At 38.8% G+C, this 24,132-nt stretch overlaps 1 protein-coding gene across 2 annotated transcripts in view; it reads left to right on the top strand.

Annotated features, from left to right (window-relative positions):
* The window catches only part of Nlk (nemo like kinase), a 145,216-nt gene that overhangs the window by 118,441 nt on the left and 2,643 nt on the right, over positions 1-24,132 (top strand). Inside the window, exons 6-10 of one of the 2 annotated variants that reach the window (XM_010642338.3) lie at positions 2,144-2,353; positions 6,029-6,130; positions 16,350-16,436; positions 21,042-21,240; positions 22,095-22,188. In XM_010642338.3, the coding sequence (XP_010640640.1) occupies positions 2,144-2,353; positions 6,029-6,130; positions 16,350-16,436; positions 21,042-21,240; positions 22,095-22,188 (692 nt within the window). Of the gene's footprint in view, positions 1-2,143; positions 2,354-6,028; positions 6,131-16,349; positions 16,437-21,041; positions 21,241-21,366; positions 21,467-22,094; positions 22,189-24,132 lie in introns of those variants that run through there. The other variant, XM_010642339.1, reaches the window with a different exon arrangement.

Raw genomic sequence — 24,132 nt, 5'->3', positions numbered from 1 at the left:
TTTTTTTTTTTTTTTTTTTTTTTTACCGGGTATTGGACTCGGGCCCTTGCAAAACAGGCCACTGAACCGCTGAGCTAAATCCCCAGCCCCCTTAGGCCTACTTTTAAAAAACCAGAGTAGAGTGCCAGGTTACAGGTACAAATTCTTTCATCTCAAATGTACCAGTTTACTGAGGAAAACTATGATAAAACATTTCTTTACATTAGTCTCCATTCATACTTTGTATTTTGTTTCCTATTAAGCACAAACTGGATAATCTCAATATCTTTTTAATTATTTCATCATTTTAACTTTCTTAAGTTGAGCTCACTTCAGTTGCTAAAAAAGATTAGTTCAGACTGATGTTTTTGTTTTGATTTTTGAGATAGAGTAGCTCAGGCTGGCCTTGAACTCACTGTATGTCCCAAGCTGGCCTCAACACTTGCCAGGTGGCCACTGTGCCAGTAAGCTGCATCCCCGGTCCTTTTCCTTCATTCTTAGATTTTAAAGATGTTGACATCATATTCACACATGCACACGTGCATCTGTTTGATGTGATCAAACATAATAGATTCAAGTCTAAAAGAGGTCACCAAAAATTAAGAGTAAACCTTGTTTTCTTTAAAGTAGTGGTTTTCCAACTTTTAAAAATCTGCCAGAACCCTTTTTCAAGTAATATCTTAACTTTGGCACTTCAATTTAAAAAACATTTAAAATGTTCTGCTGTTGGCTTATAATCATTGAGAACACCGGTGCCTATATGGCCATCCCTATGTGATCTCACCCTCGGTCCTCCCAGTATTTGTTTTGGTTTCTTAGGATCCAGAACATTTTAATGCCTAGAGATAAGTAGTACTTGCTGTTGTGGCCCTACTGCAGTTTATTAACAGTTGCCTTGCAATTTCAGCCAACTTTTCAGTTGTATAAAAATAACAAGAAAAGATTTATCCATTGGTCTGCACAGGAACTGACCAGGCTGGCTTTATTTTATTAATTTGTTGTACTGATGTTTTAACCCAGGACTTTGTATATGCTAGACACAAACTTTAACACTGAGCAACACATGCTGCTCATCTTTTCTTATTTATTACTATGTCTCCAAGTACTGTCTAAAATATTACAGGTGCTCAATTACTTGTAAATATGACATGAAGAAGTTAATTAACTAGTAGCATAGCATGCCACAGAATACTGCATTTTGACATACATATGTTTGAATGTAAATTACTATTTTAAGTAGATATATATAAAGTTTGGATAAATTATTTATGGAATCCCTAAAGTGTCTCAGTAGAACTGGATACAACAAATCTCAATTTGAAACAGCTTTTAGAGTGTGTGTGTGTGTGTGTGTGTGAGAGAGAGAGAGAGAGAGAGAGAGAGAGAGAGACTATAAAGATGGTGAACATAGTTTCAACTCAAGAGGGCTTCAAGATAAAACTGATTTTACCTCCCTCTGTAGGCCCAGCTTGTAAATAGACAGTTTGGCTTTTATATTAACCCCCAAAAATTCATTCAGCTGTTAGGTTTTTTGGAGTTCTGTTTCTTTGCTTTGGGATTTTGTTTTTCTCTTTATTATTAGTTGAAAACAGATAAGAAGAAAAAAAATTTAAATGCATCATTTTGCTGGGCATAATGATACACACCTGTAATCCCAGCATTCAGGAGGCTGAGGATCAGGATCATTGCAAGTTTGAGGCCAGCTAGGCTACATAGTCATCTTAAAGCTATCCTGGACTATCCGACAAGACCCTATTTGAAAATACCAAAAATAAGCTAAAGTATCATTTTGCATTAAAAAAAAAAATGAAGTTTGGAACTTTTCTCTCATCCAAATAAGATCAGATTGTATACTTAATACAAATATACTCTACCTGTATTATTGAAAACTTAACAGCCAGGCATGGTGGCACATACCTGTAATCTCACCACTCCAGAGGCTAAGGCAGGAGGATTGCTAGGAATTCAAGTCCTGCCTAGGTTACATAATGAATTTAAGGCTCATTTGACCTACACAGTGAGACCCTGTTTTAAGAAACCAGAAAAATTAAAATGTAACCGAAATTCAGGGGTCGACTAGGGTTTTTTGTGTTTTGTTTTTTGTTCTCCCATCTGTAAATGTATTTGTCTGATCAACAATGTTTTAACTGTCTTTTCTATTTAGATTTGCGATTTTGGATTGGCCAGAGTAGAAGAACTAGATGAATCCCGTCATATGACTCAGGAAGTTGTTACTCAGTATTACCGGGCTCCGGAAATCCTGATGGGCAGTCGTCATTACAGCAATGCTATTGACATCTGGTCTGTCGGATGTATCTTTGCAGAACTACTAGGTCGAAGAATATTGTTTCAGGCACAAAGTCCCATTCAGCAGGTAAGATTTCAATATAAGGGCTTTAGCAAGGTTTCAATTCTGTTATAGATTTGAAGGAGAAAGCCATCCCGTATACATGCCTTGGGCTTATTTGTTGTACTGTCTAATTTGCTTTTAGCAAATTCAGATTCACTTAAAATTCAGAAAGTTATAAAGCTGAAGATTAGAGAGAGATTCATGTTGTAACTTACAAGCCTATTAGAGGAAGTGTTGGCGTTATTGCATCCACTGATGCATAGCAGCAGACTGCTGTAACAATTTGCACAGGTGTAATCTCCAGTTGTTAGAGAGCTGCTGGAGCTCTCTGGAGCTGCTGTTCTTTCTAACCGAATGGTTCTGACTTGAAAATGTATTTGGTGACTTAATGTACTGATGCTGTGTGCTCAGAATATAAATTTTTAGCCTTGATTTATTTAAGTCTGAACATCTAAAAAAAATTATAATCTTTATTATTGGGGTAAAACATTTACTATGCCAGAATACACCAGGAGATTATTAAAATATATCTGTAAGAAATCGTTCATGGCTGAAGATATATATAGCCCAGTGGTAGACCATGTGCTTAGCATTCATGAGGCCCTTGGTTCAATCCCTAGCACCATAAAAAGAAGAAAGAAAAGAGAGAGAAAGATTATTCATATTACTGTCTTTTTAATTATCTTTATTCTAATTTATTAATACATCTGTTTCTTGGAATATATCATAAATATCATAAATAATTTTATTCTTAAATTTTAACAGTATTCTTTGCATGAAAATATGTTACAGCAGTGAGCCCATCATTGGTTCAAAAACCTAATTCGGGGGCCAGGGATTTCACTCAGTGGTGCTGTGCCTGCCTTGCAAGCGTACTATCCTGAGTTCAATCCCCAATACCAAAAAAAAAAAACCTAACTCTTCCACTTACCATTGTTACATGTTGGTCACGTTATTTAACTGCTCTTATCCTCATTTATGTATTTTGTTGGGCAGAATCTCTGATACAGCAGATAAATAATGTCACAAAATAAGGCTTGATACACAGTAAAGATTCAGTAAATGTTAGTAATTATGATGCTCTTGGTGTGCCAGAATGTTAGGGATACAGCAGTAAGTAAAATAAAATTATTCCTGCCTTTATGAAACTTTCACATACAAGCCGGCATCGTGTCACACACTTTTAATCCCAGCACTTGGGAGTCTGAGGCAGGAGGATCACCACAAATTCTAGGCTACGACAGTGAGTTCAAGGCCAACCTGGAATACAAAGTGAGATCCTTTATCAAAAACACCCAAATAGAAGAATAAACAAACAAATAAAAATAAAATATATAATCCCAAATAATAAATTCTAAGAATGAAAAATATTATACCAGGTTAGGGATACAGAATGGTGAGCAGGGCTGCAATAAAGGATTGTCTGAGAGGTTAACATTTCTTCTGTGTGAAATGAGAGAATAGGATACTAAAGAGTATTCCAGGAAGGACAGAACAAACACCATAACAAAGCCCCTATAGAGGAAAGAGTGTAGCACATTGGAAGGATGATATGATCAAGGCAGAGCCTGTTTGGATGGGACAGGACAGGACAGGACAGGGTGTCAGGGAAGGTGACCTGCTAAGGACTTTGGATCTTACTATAAGTGTAATGGAAAGCATTTTGAGCAAGGAAGTGTTAAGATTTGATATTTCTCATTGACTACTGTGTAACTTTATAAATAATTCTTATACCTGACCAAAGACAAAATCATTTCTTTTATGCTCTTTCTACAAATAATTGTTTTTTGTTTTGTTTTGGTACCAGGAATCAAACTTGGGTCTTTATGCTTGTGAGGCAGGTGCTACAAATAATTGTTAACTAGTATTAGAAACTACCTAGACTGTGATCAACATTTATGTTTATTCCTCTGATATTCACGTCTTTAAAGTTTACTTTTTTGGGGGGGTACCAGTTATTGAACTTGGGTCCCTGCGCCTGCAAGGTAGATAGTGGAACCACTGAGCCAAATCCCCGGCCCTAAAGTTTACTTCTTAAAAGTTGATACTATTGATAAAATACTTCCAGATGCATATAGTACATAATCTAATGTTGAATGCTATTGAGTATCCACTTTACTATTCAATTTCTTTAGAAAATACAGTGTAACAGACTTAAGATTATTATATCTGAACATAAGCTGGCTTAAAATGAATGTGACTCTTACCTTATATACAGAAAAGCTTAAAGACAATATTCAAATCCCATGTCTTAAACAAGGATCTTGGGTTGATGTTAAAGAGAGTAGGTGAAGAAAAGCAAATTAACTGGAATGGGATTCATTTATCTCATTTTGTATAGAAATACGTATGTCCAACTTTGGGCATAGTGGTACACGCCTGTAATCCTAGTGCTCAGGAGGCTGAGGCAGAAGGATTGCTTAGAGTTCAAGGCCAGTCTGGGCTACATAGTGAGTGAGACCCTGACTCAAAAACAACAACAACAAAACAAAAACAGAAATGTATAGATCTTGAACTTGCTAATCTGACAAAGCCATTAATGGAATACTCATGTCATGTTTTAGGGTGAGAAATCAAGGTATAAAATAGAGTCTAGCTTGTATAAGAAAGTACTTATTTTTCTGTTGCACTTTCCCTATATCTTTGAGAAATAAATGCTCTAAGTACTAAACTACCAAAAGACTGCATAATAGATATGACCCATTTTGGACAGTGTTCTGATTGTTTCCCTACGTGAGTCGTTTCTTTCTGCCTTTAGTGTGGCGGTTGAAGACCTAAAGTGTCACCTCCACACCTTTCCCATAGAAAAGTGTTTAAGAGGTATTTCCTCTGTGGAAAGCAAGCTTCTCAAGTATCTCCATTATCCTGGATGGCAGTGAAGCTAATGGATACCCCGTGGTTTAGATAAGTGCAGAAAATTGTGTTCTCTGGGTAAGAATTTCCCATCCTGGAGGGATCCATATAAAATGCTATTGTTAATTATGTTATGTTGTTAGAACAATTGTAGCATTATAAAAAATTGATAAGGTAGTTTGCTACCTACAAAGACTTGGTCTAAGAGACCATTTTATTGGTCTCATTTATTTGCCCAGCTAGCTAAATGTGGCCTTATTCAGTATCAAGGTTTTTCAAGTACTACAGTTTTCTGCCAGTGTAAGAGATTTGTAGCATGACCAGAATATAAAGGTTATGTACTGGCCCAAACACTGAGAGCTTAGCTTTCACTTCAGATATGATTGTTTTGAGTTTTTATGAAATCACACGTCTGATTTGTGGATTAGCCTTTTAATGAGCTTGAATCTATTTGAAGCCTCAGAATCCATTCATTGACCATTTGAAAAGTACAATCATTAGCCACCATGAGAAGTGCATTTCACCTCTGCAAGGATCATACACGCTGTGGTATCAGGATAACAGGTCATGCATTGTGCTAGCCTTTGCATGCCATGCTTGCCAGAACATACTTTCTTTTTTTCTTTTTAATCACATGGATTCCTAATATCATTTCTGGTTGGTAGGTTGGTTGGTTGGTTTAATAAGCCAGAAAGTAAAAGTAGAGGCTCCTGTCAGTTAATCTAGAGGTGCTTGCTTTAAGTTTTTTCACCAGGTATGATCCTTGTTTCTGAGTCTGTGATTTAAAGTATTGAAGGCTTGTTTCATGTGCTTACCTGTCCATCTCTATTCCATGTTTCCTTGTAGTTGGATCTGATCACAGATCTGTTGGGCACACCATCACTGGAAGCGATGAGGACAGCTTGTGAAGGCGCTAAGGCACACATACTCAGGGGTCCTCATAAGCAGGTAAAATGAAGGGGAGAGGATCTACTAAATGTTGGGGAGGAATTCTCTTCTAAAAGAATAATTTATGCAAGTTTTTAGACTAAGAGGTATTATAGGTTTTATTTATTTTTTTATATCATGGCCCTAAAGAAGAAAATGTTCAAATTTTGAGAATCCAAATATCATGGGAGAAAATGCATATTTTGTAGCATTCCTGCTAATAACCTTTGGCTTAATGACTCCTGGTTTATTGATATGTATGAAAAATTTTTTGGTGGCGGAGCTTTGACCTAAGTATATGTATATCATTTCCAAATAGTGAGCCAGTATCCCTGCTATCTCTTGCTTCAGTGAGGAATTTGAAGCTGTTGCTGTTGTGACCGTGTGTGTGAGGCAGGGTCTTGCTATGCAATTCAGTCACACCTTGAGCTAGCTGTGTAGCCAAGGCTAGCCTCAAATTTGCAGTGATCCTCCTGCCTCTGCCTCCCAAGTGCTGGGATTACATGTGAGCACCATCACACCCAGAGATTGCTGTTCTGCTTTTGCCACTAACAAAATCAGTTGTTAATATTGTTAGAAAAAAAGTATGAAGACAAATTGCCAGATTTGTACTGATAATACTTACAGCCAGCCAAGTTACTGCTGAGAAAGACAAGATGTTTTTTTATGTCCGCTCTTGATGTAGCAGCATTTTTTTTTTCCTTTTGTTACCGGGGATCAAACTCGGGTCCTTGCACGCTTGAAAGGCAGGCAGTGGAACCACTGAGCTAAATCCCCAGCCCTAGCAGCATTTTTTTATAAGGACTTTTCCTAGACTTTGGAGAAAACAGCTTAATGATGAGAAGAGTAAGTAGGAGAAATACTTTCCTAAGAAAACCAAACAGATAAGGTTTAGACTCGTGAGCTGGCAATTAAATTTTCCTGGGTTTTGCCTTGATTTCTTTTAAATTGGGTGCTTGGTTGGTCTGATTCGTGGTAGCATATAATAGACTGACACTCATCCTTTGGAGCTGCCAGCCAGACATTTGGTCCGAGCCTTGCCTTCCCCTTGCAGAACCTTCTCTGTAGTACTAGTATGTTTAGAGTTCTATTTTCAGGCATCAGGGCAAAGACAGTGTTCTAAGATCAGGCCAGGCTAGTAAAGAGAGATACATGCCTATGTTTTCAAGAGCCCCTGATAGGCAGTCATGGTGGCACATGCCTGTAACCGCAGCACTCTGGGAGTTGAAGCAGGAGGCTCACACATTCAGTCCCAGCCTGGGCGAGACCTTTATCTCAAAAAATTAAAAAATAAAAGAAGAGCTGGGAATGTATCAGTATGAAGACCTAGGTTCGATGCCTAGTACTACTAAAGGGAGGAAGGGAGGGAAGGAAGAAGGCAAACAGAGAGAGGGTTCCCTGGCAGCTACATGTTTCTGTTGTATTTAGTTTAGAACTATCAAATAATTGAGTGCCTCAACACCCTTAGAATAATATAGTAAGTTTTAACCTATAGGAAGATTCTATATGGTAGAATAAACTAACAAGATCCATTATGTTCTGTTTCTTTTCTCTTCTTTTTCTTTCTTTTTCTTTTTCTTTTTCTTGGTGCTGGGGATCGAACTCAGGTCCTTGCGCTTGCAAGGCAGGCAGCAGAACCACTGAGCTAAATCCCAGCCCCATGTTCTGTTTCTTAGTCAGCATCAGAATTTTTAAACTAACTTGTCGGTACCTCATGGTAAATGTAACCTTGGAAGTAGCAAAATAATTTTCCTCTTTTACAGACTCCATCAAGTCAGTAAATCTTATCTGGCCAAAGATAGCCAATAATGATACTAGCACTTGGGAGGCTAAGGCAGGAGGATTGTGAGTTTAAGGTCAGCTTGAACTACATAGCAAGACTCTGTCTCAAAGAAGAAAAAGAAAAGATAGCCAATAATAAAATGTGAAGATCAGACAACCTGGTGCTACCCTTCCATCTCTAGAGGCTTTTCTGCTATTCCTTATGGTTGCCCACTAATTAATCCTCTGTGTCAAAGAATTATAAAACAGCAGCTGAGAAAGCAGGACTTCCTCTGTCTAGAACAGTTCAAAAATATCTTACTGCACCAAAACACTGTGCACTCCTTTGAGCAGTCCAGGCAAGAGACCCGGTTACTCTTAGAAATTTTTAAATCTGGCAATTTTAAAAACCTAAAATTTTCAGGCCAGGGATTTAGCTTAGTCGTTCTGCCGCCTGCTTTACAAGCGCAAGGTCCCAAGTTTGATCCCTGGTATGGGAGGAGAGGATTAGAGTTTTCAATTAAATTAAAATAGGGAATATCAAATTTTCTAAAATAAATGTGAGAGGGAAGAAAAATTTAAAGTTCTTTTTTTGGGGGATGAGGGTGGTGCTGGGATTGAGCCTTGGGCCTTTGCACTGAACTACATCCCCAGCCCTCTTATTTTTTGAGACAGGCTCTAACAAATTGCCCAGGGAGGGCTTTAAGCTTGCAATATCCTGCCTCAACCTCCCAGAGGGCTGGGATTACAGATGCAGAGCACCCCCCCCCTTAACTAACTAGATTGAGATGTTTGCAGAATCCTTTCTTTTAAATTTTTACCTGTATTAACCTCTAGATAGTAATGCCTGTTGAGTTTCGCTTCTTATCATTTTGCTCATCACTAAGTTTCTTGATGTCCTTAAGGGAACACCACAGAAATTAGTGGTAGCCCTGGGTAGTATTAAAGAACTTTGATTTTGAAGAGAAAATTGGAAGGGTGAAAATTAGGAGACCATTTGTCTTCAAAAGCTAGATACTGTGTATACTCTAAAGAGACTTCAAAGACTTCTCTTTAGATGGCTTTTAACCAGGGCTGGGAATGTTCTCCTTTGGGAGGTATTCCTCGTCTTTGAACAATAAACCAGTAGTTTTTTATAGTGTAGGATGAGCCAGGTGTGATGGCGCACACCTATAATCCTAGCACTCCAGGAGGCTGAGGCAGGGGGATGGCTGCGAGTTCAAGGCCAGCCTGGGCTACATAGTTCAAAACCAGCCTCAAGTAGGTAGTGAGACCATGTCCAAAAAAAGATAGAAAGACAGACAGACAGACAGATAGATAGAGTAGGCAGTGCTGTTTGATCTTTATACTATAACTGCTGTCAAGAGAAGCTAACGGACTCTTGAAGTTCCAATTCGCCAGTCAAATTCAGCCTTTTTCCTTCCCACTGTCTTCCCCACCTTATGATGCGTGCCTTATGCACCTTTCCTTCTGCTTGAACATTTTTCTGTTCATTTTATAACTTGGTTTTTTTGTGGGGGTTTTTTTTTTTTTGCTTTTTTTGGGGGGTTTTGGGGCGTACTGGGGATCAAACTCAGGTCCTTGAGCTTGTGAGGCAGGTACCAGAACCACTGAGCTAAATCCCCAGCCCCCCTTGAGAATATTTCTTAAATAGCCACATGAATATTTTTTCAACCTCAAAAGATTAATTTGGCCCCACGATATACAGTTTAGCTTTTGCACCTATGTCCATCATGACTGTTCTGCAAAATGTGTAGTGCTTAGCTCATTGCTCCACACAGGGTATACGCTCAATTTGTGTTTCTCTGGGCTGTAGTGATTAAGGCTCTGGTGTCAGTCTCAAGCTCAGCATGTTGTACGTGTTGAATGGTGTCCCAGAAATTATGCAGTGTAGTTTCCAGACAGGCTGAGTATGAGTCTTTTCCCTGCCAGTAACTCTCCTTGCAACCCTTTTACAAATTATTCAACCTCTGTGCGCCTCAGTGTATTCATCTGTAAAATGGGGTAAAAATACTTCCTACCTCATTAAGTTCTTATAATAATAAAGGCATATGTATATAAGGAGAGTGTAGACTACTGCCTGGCACATACTAAACAATAAACATGAACCATTGAAATGATCACTAAAAAAGAAAAAGTCTGTGTTTTTTTAAATTATACATTAAGATCAACTGGGGTTTATTCCAGAAATACAAGGATGGTTCATCTACAGAAAAATCTTTTAGGGGCCAGAGATTTAGCTCAGTGGCGCCACACCTGCCTTACAAGCGCAAGGTCCTGGTATGGGGGGTGGGGTAAGAAAAATCTTTTAACATCATGATTTATGATTATATCAGTTGATGCAGAAAAAGCACTTGATAATTTTGGTCCTCTTTATGCCTTAATATAATAAAAAATCTTCACAAAAACCTATTGAAAATTTTAAATGAATTCCCTTTAAGCTTACAGACGATGAGATATATAGCATATTACTGCTTACAGTAAATGAAAATGAGTGCTCTTTCTACCTAAAAAAAATTAGTAATTTGGGAAAAGAAAAAAATATGAAAAAATGGAAATAAAGTGTTTGTAAACGGGGAGGGGAGGAGGGGGTGAAGGGAGGGCAGGGACAAGGGGAAAAAATGAAAACCAAGACCTGTCTTGTAAAGGTACAAGACCCCAACGATGAATGTAACTGTACTGTATACCTAAGATGTAGAATAAACTCAATTTAAAAAATTAGTAATCTTCATTGAAGTTGCTTAAGCTAATTGGAAGTTTTCATGGAGCAAGCTCTATCTTACTGTATTTATTCTAAATTACTTAATTTAGGGGTTCGAGATGCAGCCTAGTGGTAGAGCACTTGCATGCATGAGGCTCTGTGTTCAACCCCCACAACCTTTTAAATATAAAGTAATATTAGACTGAATTTAAACTAGTGTGTAATACTTCTTAAAAGTCAATGTAAGTTTTTGAATCTGAACTATAAAAGGAAAAACTAAGCTTCATTAAACTAGCTCTCCACTTAAGTAACTACTCGAATTTAGATGCAAATAAACATTTTGTTAGTAACAACTTCTAACAGTAATTAGAAGTTTGCTTTATACTAGGAATTGCCCTAAATGCTTCTTATATATTAGTTCATTAAATGCTCACAACAGCACTGTGATATACCATTATTATCCCTTGAGAAAGAGAAGATTCAGCAGTTAAATAACATTCTTAAATTGAAAGCCACATTTCAAAAATAGATTTCTCTAACTGTAAAAATCTGTTCTTAGCCAGTGTATACTGCCTGGCACCTCCACCTCCACAGGAGATTTTAAAAAGTTCTATTTGTATATATATGCAAGTAATATGTAAGTACATGTAAAATGAAATAAAAATTACACAGAGTTACAGTCATCTTCAAGTACCACCTTAATTCCAGTCTCTTTTCCATTTTTTTGAGACTATCTTTCTGATCATATTTATACACACACACACACACACACACACAAACATATACATATGTGCTACTGTTTACTGGGACTTAAAAACACAAATATAGATAGAAGAATCCAATTGATTATCCTTTTAAAGTCAGCTTACTGCTTCAAATTAATTTACTTGTATTGGTTGGTTAATACTTTTACTTCTGTGTGGTATATTAGCCAAAACTCCAGTGAAACTAAGTTCAAACTGATTTAAGCAAAAAGGAAGACTTACAGACTTTTTGGGGGGCGGGTACTGGGGATCGAACTCGGGTCCTTGCGCTTGCAAGGCAGGCAGCGGAACCAGTGAACTAAATCCCCAGCCCAAGACTTACAGACTTGTAAAGCTGAGAAGTCAACTGAGTTCAGGCACTGTTTCAGTTTGAGTTGCCAGATATGTTCTGGGTCAGGATCCAACTCCCTGCTGTGCTTTCCCATGTTTTGAAATCGTTTTTAGATGCTTGTTTGTCAAGAGGAACCAGCAGTCTGGGTCTGCTTTCTACGACCATAGCAGTCCTCCTGGAAAGAGCTTCCCATATAGCTCCATAAAAATATTTGGGAGATTATTGATTCAGTTAGGAATTATTTAATTACAAGTACTGTAAAATATTGCTTATAGTGGTTTTTTTTTTTTTTAATGAATTTTCTGGGAGCCCATGGTGCACACCTATAATCTCAGCTACTTAGGATACTTTGCCAGAAGGACTGCACATGTAAGACCAGCCTGGGAAATGTAGCAAGCTCCTGTCTCAAAATACAGAAATAAAAAGGGCTAGGGATGTGGCTCTGTGGTAGAGCACTCCTGTGTTCCAACCCCAGTACAACTAGGAAAAGAAAGAAATGAGTTCATCTTTTTCCTATATTAAGGATCCACATGACCGGGCACAGTGGCACATGCTGATACGCTCAGCTACTCAGGAGACTGGTGCAGGATTGGAAGTTTGAAGCCAGCCTGGCTGAAGCAGGACTCTGTCTCAAAACAGTGTAATAGAAGGGGCTGAAATCTACCTCAGTGATAGAAAATTCCCTGGGTTTAATCACTACTATGAGAAAAGAAGGGGTGGGAAGTGAAGAGGGAAAGGAGGGAGAGAGAAAGAAGGAAGGAAGCGGGGGAGTGAACACTATAAGCCTTGGAATTGGGAAACTGAAATCAAGCCCAATCAGAATAGGGGTGGTTCACCAAAGATCAGGGAATTCCTGTCAGACAGAAATACTGTGTAGTTTGGGTGGGGGGGGTTCTTTGTTTTTTGACTCTTTTGCCACAGCTCAAAATAATGGATGAAGTAAACCCTAGTCTCCTGAGAAGGATCGTGTCTTACATTTAATAGACTTGAAGGATACTAGAGAATTCAAATTGATCTTCCAAGTGGGCTTTTCTTTTGTGTCACTTCAGAGTGCTTACTGTTGTGCACTCAGTTAATGTTGCTGAGTGATCATCACAGCTGCTGTTGCTGCTGCTTTTGGGGGTGGGAGGTACTGGGGATTGAATCCAGGGCCTTTTCACACTGAGCTTCATCTCCAGCTCTTTTTATTTTGAGATGAGATGTTGCTAAATTGCCCAAGCTGGCACAAACGTGTGATCCTCCTGCCTCAGTGTCCTAGAATGCTGAGGTTGTAGGCATGCGCCACCTCACAGCTCATCACCGTTACTTTGCTGCCAGCTAAAGGCTAAAACGTGTGTGTAGTTGATGAAAACTAACAGGAACATCTGCTTAAGATACCTGAATAGCCTGGCCAACTCCGCTGTGACTAGCACTCTGCATTTAGCTTGTGATGACTGTGGCATAGCATTTAGGACCTCTTGCCCGAGTCCAGAAGCTCATCCTTGCTTCATGTCACTGGCAATTAATCATAGTCATTAATAGAGCACTCTGTATAACTGTCCTGTCCTTAGGACTCTCACTTCCACTGGTGAATGACGTACAAATTTGCAGAACAAAGTGGATGCATAAATTTTTTGTTTGCTTTTCTTTTCAACGATTGTTTTATTAATAAAATATAAAAACAGCTCTATGGAAAAATAATTTCTCATAGCAAAATAATTAGAGAAGAACAATGGCAAATACACTGTATATCATGATCTTAAAAGAATATATTTTCAGAGGCCAGAGATTTAGCTCAGTGGTTCTTCCATCTGCCTCACCAAGCGCAAGTTCCCAAGTTCAATCCCCGGTGTCAAAAAAGAAAATAATATTTTTTTTCAATTACTAATCTATCTCAGCTCATTTCCTAATAATGTACTTTGTATAAAACATTTTAATCATTAACAGAGTATATCACACAGTATAATTTTGAATAATTTCTTCCTATTTCACAATATCTTTTATACATTTTGGTCTTTACGTTTTCAGTTTCTCACACCAGAGAGACAATGAGATGTATGTATGTCCCATTTATTCCACTTGAGAGTATAGCCTTTGGGTGCATCCATTTACCTAGAAATATCTCATTTATACTTTTTTATGGCTGAATAATACTCCATTATATTTTTAAAATACATCTTTTTTATCCCTTCATCGGTTGATGGGCATTGGTTCTTTCCAAGATCTACCTATTACACACTGTGCCATTATAAACATAGGTGTGCATGTATCACTGTGGTATGATGCTTTTCACTGTTTTGGTAAGATACCCAGAAGAGGGATAGCTGGGTCAAATGGGGCCACTAATCCCAGTTTTCTGAAGACTCTCCATATTAATTTCTGTAGCAGTTAACACCATTCCATACTCCCACCAACAGTGGATCCTTTTTCCACTCAGCCTCACCAACATTTGTTGCTGGTTGATTTCTTGATGCTAGCCATTCTTTCTGGAATGAGATGGAATCTCAGTGTTGTTTATTTTGTTTTGTTTTTTTCTCTCAAATTCTTTTATTGGTACATTTTAGGTATACAATACATTTACAGTCATCATTGGGAACTTGTACTTTTACATGATGTATCTTGGTTCTTATTTTTCCTCCATTCCCTTGCCCTCCCTTCAACCCCTCCACCCTTCCCTATTTTCAAAAGCTTTGTTTCCATTTATTTCTTATCTCATATTTTTTCTTTTCCTTTTTTCCTTTCTTCTTCCCCTCCCACTTTCTCAGTATTGTTTTACTTTACATCTCTGAAGTGACCAGTGATGTTGAACTTATTTCATGTATTTATTTGCCATTTTTACTAAATCTGAAAAGTGTGTATTCATCTCAGATGCCCATTTTTGGACTGGGTCTTTAAATTTGGGATATCTGATATTTTTCAGTTCTTTATGTGCTGTAGATATTAGAGACTGGTAAATTCTAAAGAGAAATTTTATGTGTGTAAATATTGAAAAAATTGGTTACAACTTATTTTTTAAATGAAATATTAGGTACAGATTTTTACTTTTTGTTTTATTCAGAGTGATTCTCTTGCACTTATGAGATAGACTTCTTGCCTGTTGCTGATATCCTAGGCCCAGCTGGTTTTAATAGTTGGTAGAAATAGAGGAAAGAAAAGGAAAATAGAAATATATCACCTTTACCAAGCATCTTTCCCTGCAGAGCCAATGCTAGGGACTAAATTATAGGTGGTTATATTTCTGAAGGAGTATTGGCATTCTGATATGTCTATTCTAGGCTAAAATGATTGTTACCCTTCTTTTTAGTTTATTTTCTGGGTTATATCCATAGAAAAAGGTGAATGGGGGGCATAGTGGTGTTGGTAGGTAAGCGTGCCTATGCTGGTACAGTTGTTTGATAGATTGAAATCCAAGGCTCAAGTAACTTACTCCGGTCTAATGATGGCAGAGTTAGAATTTGAACCCACATCTTCTAGTACTTATCCCAAAGCATAGTAAAGTCAGTCCCCCTAAAGATAGGTTAGTTATTTTGTTTCTTTGGGGTTTTATTAGAAGTGAACCCAAGGACTTGTATGTGCTAGGCAAGCACTATGTCACCAAGAAGGTACTCGGCCCAGTTTCTTTAAGCCAAGTTTTGACTTTGTTATTTGAGCTGATTTTTCCTTGGCTTTGGCCTTACCAGACTTGTCAGGCCACCCAAAGGTCACCAGTAGGAAGCAGTTCGAAGCAACATTAGTAAAGCGCACCCGCCCCCCCCAAGAAATTAGTTTCTTTAAAAAACTAAAATGGTTTGAAAATCATGCCAATAGTAAGCCTATGAATTTAGAATTTTTGAGACTTGGTGGTGGGAGAGAATGCCAATAGTCGAATTAAGCCACTAGGTAAAAGCGTGTGTCTAAACATTTCTGTGACCTTCCTTTATCCTGTTCTGTTAGAGACAAAGAATTTACTTGTATGAAAAGCAGTGCTCGGGCTGGGGATTTAGCTCAGTGGTTCTGCTGCCTGCCCCACAAGCACAAGGACCTGATTATTACTCTTCACCTGCTCTGTCCCCCTCCTATCCTCCACTAGAAGCTTTAGAAAAAGTTCTGCTTCTGAAGTTGTCAAAGCCAATCTCCTCACCCCAGTGCAAGGAGACAAGGCGTGGCCGCAGGCTGTGTCTGCGTGAGAAATCAGTGCTAAAGGCAGTTAATGCAGAATCGGGCAAAGCAGGGGTTTCCTCCAGAAGAGCCTGCAAATTCTTGTACCCAACAGCTCCTTTAGAACTATTATTTTAGCAACTTCTTGGTGATTTTTCCCTATGATATACTTTCTTTGTACACTTTATGTGCTTAATTTTGCATGTGGCCAGGGTTTTAAATCTTTCTTCTCCTACCAATAGGCATGTTTGGTCTTCCCTTCTTGCCAAAGCACTAAGATATGAGACAAACACAAGCCACCATATTTACAGGATCAGTGTTTATTTCTCATGGGCTCTTTTATGTTCTGACCTATAGTGAATCATCATGAAGTGTAAAATATGCTACTGGAAGTGGTGACAGCTGTTGCTTGTGTAGGCTGGCCAACGAGGGGAGAGCTCATCCCCTCTCAGTATAGACTTATTTGTACCCTTGCTTTTTGATCTGGCTGCTTTTATAAATTGGCTGTATTCCACATCTACATACACAAAGACTCAATGAAGTATTTGAACTTTTGTGTTTTCACAGCCATCTCTTCCTGTACTCTATACCCTGTCTAGCCAGGCTACACATGAAGCTGTTCATCTCCTCTGCAGGATGTTGGTCTTTGATCCAGTAAGTAGTGTTTGTTTTTATATTTCTAAAAATAATTAAAAATACACATTCTAGCCAGGTGTGGTGGTGCACGCCTGTAATCCCAGCACTCGGGAGGCTGAGGCAGGAGGATCACAGTGAGTTCAAGACCAGCCTGGGCTACACAGTGAATTCCAGGTCAGTCTCAACTACATAGTGAGGCCCTGTCTCAAAAAACAAAACAAAAACACGTTCTAAGAGAAACATTCTTCTTTTAATAGATTGGCAATGTAAATGATGATGTCTCAAGTCATAGACTTCATTCTCCAGTTTGAGGGCGGGGGTTTGGTACCAGGGATCAAACTCAGGACCTTGCACTTGCCAGGGAGATGCTGCACTGCTGAGCTACATCCCAGCCCTCCCCAGTTTTAATCCTACTCATGATCAATGCTTAAGACTCTTAAGGCAAGGGGGACAAGGGAGATAAGGAATTGTACCATTCTTTTTTCTTTTCTTTTTTTGAGACAGAGTCTTGCTACGTAGTACAGGTTAGCCTTGAGCTCACTGTGTAGCCCAGGCTGGCCTTGAACTCATAGCAGTCCTCCTGCCTCAGCCTCCTAAGTGCTGGGACTACAGGTGTTCTCCACTATGCCTGGCAGGGACTATGCCTTTCTCCCCTGTCTCTCCCAACCCCTGTATTGGGAATTGAACTCAGGACCTTGTACTTACCCAGGTAGTCACTGAGCGAAATCCCCGGCCCTGCCATACTTATCTCAGTATTCGTAAAGGTAGTTTAACACCAAGTTGAATCAGGAAGAAGTTTTTTCAGATTATTTGAAAAACTGCCCATTGTTTTTGCTTAGGGAAGCATTTATTTTTTGATTCTGTGGGGATGGCTGAGGTTTCTACCTTTTCTGTTGAGCATAATCACAGCACGGTGGGAGGTGAAGTCAGAGAATTCCAAGTTCAAGCCCGTTCTGGGCACCTTCATGACTTAGCCAAACCCTGTCTCAAAATATAAGAGTTGAGAATGTAGCTTGGTGCAAAGGCTCTGAGTTCAGTCCCCAGTACCACCCAAATAAAATGATGGTAGCGTTTCTGTATTCCCTTTCTAGACTTGCTTCTTCTGTTACATAATACAAATTGCAACATAAGTTCAACTCTTCATTTTTGCATTCATCCAAAGATTATTATTATTGATATTTGTACCAATAATTATTGAAAGAGGAGACTCAAAAATAGTATCACTTAAAAAAGAAAATGTTACTTGAAATAACTCAAAGAATTCACAAAATATAAAACACAACAGGTATTTAAAGGAAATTATCAAAGTTACTAACATTTCATTGATTGTGATGAGAAAAGAGCAGATTTCTCACATGAGTAATCTAATTCACAAAGATATAATTTAGACATCAGCCTAATGAAGTTAAGGATAAAAATGTCCTGTTTGAGGTTTAAGTTTATGAGAACTACTCAAGGTTTTATTATTTGGGAAATCAGAAACAATCAAGGTAACTCATGTTAATGTGACATCTCAGTACAAAGTAGACTTTTGTTTTTGTTTTATCTGGCTATTTGTTTGTTTTTTGCTTTTTGCAGTACTGGGAGTTGAACCCAGAGCCTCACAAATGCTAGGCAAGTATTCTACTGCTGAGCTACACCTACAGTCCTTTTTATTTTTTATTTTGTGACAAGGTCTTGCTAAGTTGCCCAGGCTGGCCTCAAACTTGGTACCTCCTGGACTGGGGTTAACTCAGTGGCGCCATGCCTATCTCGCAAGCATAAGGTCGTGAGTTTTATTCCCCAGCACAAAAAAATAAAAGGGATCCTCCTGCCTCAGTCTCCCTAGTAGCTAGGACTTCAGGAATGCACCACTGTGACAGGCTATTTTGTTTCTTTTTTTACTGTGATATGCCGTGTACGTGGTGATATTAGAAACTAGTATCATTAGTTTAATATTTTGTTTTATTTTGCAAGTTTATCTACAAAGATATCAATACATAAAGAACCTCCTTTTATATGATTAATAAAACGAGAGCTCCAATGATAAATGTAACTATATTGTTTGCTTTAAATGCACCAATAAATTTAATGGGGTGGTGGGAAACAAGAGCTGCATGAAATTCATACTTCCAAGGTAATTTCTGTCTGTCCATAGGGGATTTTGTAAAGGCTCTAGGTTTAAATTTTGCTTTTATGTGTTAGAAATATTTTATTTTTTATGTTAGTTCTATTTAAATTAGGAGCAAAGAAGCATATAAGTCACCTGTACCAGGTTTGCCTCTAATGCTTGTTGTTGTTGTTGTTGTTGTTGTTGTTGTACTGGGACTTGAACTCAGGGCCTCTCCAGCCCTTTCATTAATTTTTTTCTTTTTTAATTTGAAGGCAGTCTCATGAGGTTGCCCAAGCTAGGCTCTAACTTATGATCCTCCTGCCTCACCCTCCTAGAATTTTGAGATTCCAGATGTACACCACCATGCCTGGCTTACTTAAAATGTTTTATATTTGTAAAGTGGAAAATTTTATGAACTTCTGCTCCAAAGTTAATAAACCAACAAAATCTAGGATAGAAAACAGGTGTCCTTATCTATTACAAATTTTGGTCATTTGAAACAAGATAATACAATATGTAATTGAGATTTTAAAACATGTACTATTAGGTCCTACAAGAGTAATACCATTGTTGAAAATCTGAGTAGTTTTGTGGTTTTCTCAATTTAGCAAGATAGTGTCTTCTTTTCGTGTTCATATTCTTTATGAAACAACAGTCTCCTTTCTGTAGACTTACTTGGGAAGTTCTAAAAAATCTAATTTGTTTAGAGAAGTGAAGTTGATCTTTGCCTACCAGGGAGTTGATTTACTTTGTGTCCAAAAGTTTCTCTTAGGTAAAGAACTCCTCTTCTTGGTGTGCACAGAGGATGCTATCAGTAGTCAGGAGAAACAAATTAATCTTTTCAACTCTGTGTTCTCAAATATTCAAATGTGAGGCAAAAGAGTCTAACATAGGAACCAGATGCCAGCTGCCAGTGCCAGCTGACTGGGGCCTAGTGTCTGCCCTCTGCCACCTGACAGGAATGACTTGTCAGATAGCATTAAACGTAGTTTCAATCACTGCTGCCCTGCGTGAACAGTCACAGAGTTAGTATACAAAAGCCAGGGAGCGCAGGGACTGACCAGAAGCACCAAGAGAGGGGAGCCAAAGACCAGAGGGCTCAGGACTGGGCGCAGTGCTCTGTCGGCCTACTTGTGCCTTTGGGTTCAAAAAGTAGACTTCCAACCCAGGGGACTGCCATTATCTAGGAATAGTTGTCAAAGATTTGGACTTTTTAGAAAAGGAAAAGAAGAAGTTGACTTGCTAAGAACAGGAGGTAGTCTGACTACAGATAGGCACCAGTTACACAGGTAGCAAAAAGAAAAACACAGGGTCATCAAGTTCATATCTGTCTGTTCATGTTGTTCAAACAGCAGCATTCTTTTGTGTTCTATCTTTTCTTGACAGGTCATGACATGCCATTGGGCATATCGACATACAACAACTCAGATAAAAGAGTTGGGGGGAGTCCAGGTTTATGGAAAACATCTCACATTTTATTGTTTGGGGGACCAAAACCAGTCAGAATGATCTAGTTATTTTTTTATTTCTTTCAATACAAAATAGATTTTTTTTAAATTGTGTTCTATGAAGTGAGTGACTGTATGGGGCAGGGCAGTGTTGAGTTTTGTTCTCTGCCATTGGGTCCCACCCTTAAATCTTGTAAAATCCGCCTTCTCTCAGTAATACTGCACTGAGCAGGGACAGTTTTTTCTTTCATTTTTTAAGTAATGAGTTTAAAAGTTCGGGTTAGTAAGCCTGAAACAGGTGTATTGAGTATTCTGATGTAAAGTGGCAGAAAAACCAGAGTAGGCCACTCCTGTTACTCATCTGAAGCTGTCTCTCCCAATGTGGCATCAGACCATCGTCTGCTGCCTAACTAACAGCTTTCAGATGTGTGTTTGTTCTGGTCTGTTCAGTAACTGAAGAGAATAAAAACTTCAAGCAGCTTTGTAATACTGCCAACATGATCACATCTTCCCAAAATGCTGTCGCATATCTTTAAAATATAAACTTATACCTTCTAAAGCATTTAAAGCATTACACATTTAAGTGTCATGGTATTTGTCTCTTTTTTATTTGAGTGGTCGGTTTTTTGGTTGATTGGGGTTTTTTTGGTTTGGTTTTTTGTGTTTTGAGACAGGGTCTCACTGTATGGTTCAGGCTGGCCTTGAGCTCACTATGTAGTCCAGGCTGCCCTCAAACTTGTGGCGATCCTCCTGCTTTAGCCTCCCCAGTGCTGGAATTACAAGTGTGTAGCACCACACCCAGCTATATTGTCATTTTTTACCCTTTATACTTTTCAAAATTTTACCAGAAAACACTTCTAAGTTCTTTTTGGTGGTAGATGATAACAGTAGTTGGTTGTCCTAAGTCATTTACTGCCTCTGCTACTATGTCTGCCACCTCCTCATTTATCTCTCTTTGCACAGAATGTGCTGTATATTAAGTGTAAGCTGTGTAACACAGTAACCATGTCTTGTGAAAGATCCTGTGTGGACAATCATGTTTATCTTTAGTGTTGATGTGCTGGTCTCTAAATTTGATTGCAGTCGAAAAGAATATCCGCTAAGGATGCCTTAGCCCACCCCTACCTAGATGAAGGGCGACTAAGATATCACACGTGTATGTGTAAATGTTGCTTTTCCACCTCTACTGGAAGAGTTTATACCAGTGACTTTGAGCCCGTCACCAATCCCAAATTTGATGACACTTTTGAGAAGAACCTCAGTTCTGTTCGACAGGTTAAAGGTGAGTGTCTTTTTGGCCTTTGGCCAGGAAAGATGACTAGTAACGTTTTTCATTGTATGGCCAGAAATCCAGGATCTGGATGCTGACCAAAGTTCCTCCATGTTTCTTTTACAACCTTGCATATAGCTGTTTGTCCAGGGAATATATGCCAAGAAAGCTATGTGTTACAAAAATGCTGATTTAATATTACATCCAGGGGAAGGTAAGCCAGAGGAATGAATATTTTGTTCCTATTTTCAAAGTTTAATGAATGTACTTCAAATATATTTAATTTGTATTCATTCAGTGTCATTTCATTAAGTGAAACATGTTGGAGGTTTTTAAAAGGATAAAAATTCACAAGGGAATCATTCTTTAAATGTGACAAGAGAGGAATTTCTGATAATTTACTCATAAAATTACATGGCACGATCTTCTTTTGGGGTGGGAGTAATGACATTCAGAATTCTGAATGATTTTAGTGTCTTCTCTAGGACATTTTAGAAGAGACAGTAGGACCCAAAATACCAGCTGAAGCTATATGTACCTAAACACCAAATGAGGTTCTTAAATGATCTTCAAACAGGCAGTAATTTCCAATATTTAGAAGAATTTATCCAGAATGCCAGCTATGTGAAGTCTCAAATCCATGGACCATTTTACTCTTCCCACAGATGGCATTTCCAGTCTATGTAATGCCACCTTGGAGTTTTTGCCAGTGTTCAGCAACAGCTGTCATTTTAGTTTCTGTAAAGTTCAGCTGGATTCTGCTTTTTAGATGATATATGTGTTGGATTTAACTAAACGAGTAGAAAACTCTGTTTAGATGCTCCCAAGCTTGCAGATTGTCAGTGTGATTTTTATTCTCTTCACAGAAATTATTCACCAGTTCATTTTGGAACAGCAGAAAGGAAACAGAGTGCCTCTCTGCATCAACCCTCAGTCTGCTGCTTTTAAGAGCTTTATTAGGTAATTTTATATATATATATAGATAGATATAGATTACTCTAATGTTCTCATTAGATTTAAAAATTGGTCATTGTGTTTTTCAGCATATTTCTGTCTTCATTGAGATAACATAAATAAAAGATCCAACTGAAAGTTTCTGTTACAAACTTTGGCTTTGGTCAAAAGTAGATTGAAAATGCAAGCATCTTTTTTTTAACACTAGTGACAATTCACTGGTTTTTCCCTGATGACCATTGTGCTGCCTGACCACATGCATGATGGTCCTGTATACAGGATACCTCCCAACCATGAGGTTAGGTATGGTCATTCCCATGCCCCGTGCCCCTTCATAACTGCAGATAAGAAAATTATTGTCAAGTTGACTGCTAGTGTGGCCTGTTTAAGAGGAGAAGCCAACCCAGTGTGGTGGTGCACATCTATAACCCCAGCACTCTGGGAAGCTGAGGCGAGAGGATTGCAAGTTTGAGACCAGCCTGGGCAACTTTGAGAGAACTTGTCTCAAAATTTTGAAAATTTTTTAAAAAGTCTGTGGAAATGTAGCTCAGCGCAAAATCCCCTGGATCAAATCCCCAGTATTACAACAACAAAATCCAAAAGGCTTATGGAAGAGCTATGAACCTACTTGGATCCCAGTGTCATTTTCTTGTCTCCTTTTGTCCTTTTCTTCTCATGAGTTTTTCCCCTAACTCCTTATACCATTAAGATCCAGTCAGAAGAAAGAAAATACCCCAATAACATGAATGGAGAGAATTTTAAAAGAATTCTTAACTAGGAAAAGATGGTTAACTACTGAAAGGCATGAAAGCGGATTCTGAAGGGTCCTCGGTAGCAAATGCAGAAAGCAGCTACTCTGTAAGAAATTAATTTAGAAGAGGCCTCTCCACCCAGGGACCTCTTTGGAGAGAGTTTGACTGCCACAGGAACATGCAACGTGACAGTGGTGAAATGTGCAAAACCCTGCCTAGTGCAATGGCACACATGTGCGATCTCAGCACTTGTGAGAGGCTGAGGCAGGAGGATCACAAGTGCTAAGTTCCGAGCCGGGCATGTTGGCACACGCCTATAATCCCAGCACTCAGCAGGCTGAGGCAGGAGGATCGCTGTGAGTTCGAGACCAGCCTGGGCTACATAGTGAGTTCCAGGTCAGTCTCAACTACATAGTGAGACGCTGTCTCAAAAAACAAAACAAACAAACAAATGTGAGTCCCATCTGGGCAACATAGTGAGACCCTATCACAAAATAAATTTTAAAAGGGCTGGGGATGTTGCTCAGTGTAGAGCTTCCCTGGTATTGAGCCCCAGTTTCATACCCAGAAAAGGGGAGGCAGATAGGCAAAACAAGTCCATCAAAGAAGCCTTCTGATTGCAGAGAAACTTGCCAGAAAATTTGAGTCATAAAAATATCCACCAGAAGTAGCTGGAAGGGAAGCTGCTTCCTGATGGAGAGCCTTGCGGTATCTTTCTTCACAGCACCCTCTGCTGACAAAAGCTAATATTAAACCAGGGAGCAGTATCCCAAAGCATGACAGAGAATGGATGAATTTGGATCTGAGAGCCATACAGACTCTCTTTTTCCCTACCTGCCTTTCTCCCTGTCCCCTCTCCCTGCTTGTCTTTTCCTTTCCTACCTGGTATTGAAGTCGTTTAAATTTGTTGAACCAAAATTAAGAATTTTGGGGGCTGAGGATTTAGCCCAATGACATCACGCCTTCCTCGCAAGCGCAAGGTCCTGCATTCAGTCCCTGGTACCAAAGAAAGAATTTTTATTTAAAATGTATAAAATAGTGTCTTCGATTTCTTCCATATGGGGTGTGTGTTTTGGGGTTGGGTTTTTTTTGTTTGTTTTTTTGTTTTTGGTACCAGGGATTGAACTCAGGACCTTGTGCTTGCCAGTCAGGCAGGTGTTGTGCTGCTGAGCTATATCCCAGCCCTCTTCCTTTTTTT

This window comes from Fukomys damarensis, unplaced genomic scaffold (genome assembly GCF_012274545.1).
Source record: "Fukomys damarensis isolate Sample0158 unplaced genomic scaffold, DMR_v1.0_HiC HiC_scaffold_13, whole genome shotgun sequence".
NCBI classification, from domain to species: domain Eukaryota; kingdom Metazoa; phylum Chordata; class Mammalia; order Rodentia; family Bathyergidae; genus Fukomys; species Fukomys damarensis.
This window is presented reverse-complemented; position numbering and strand designations above follow the sequence as displayed.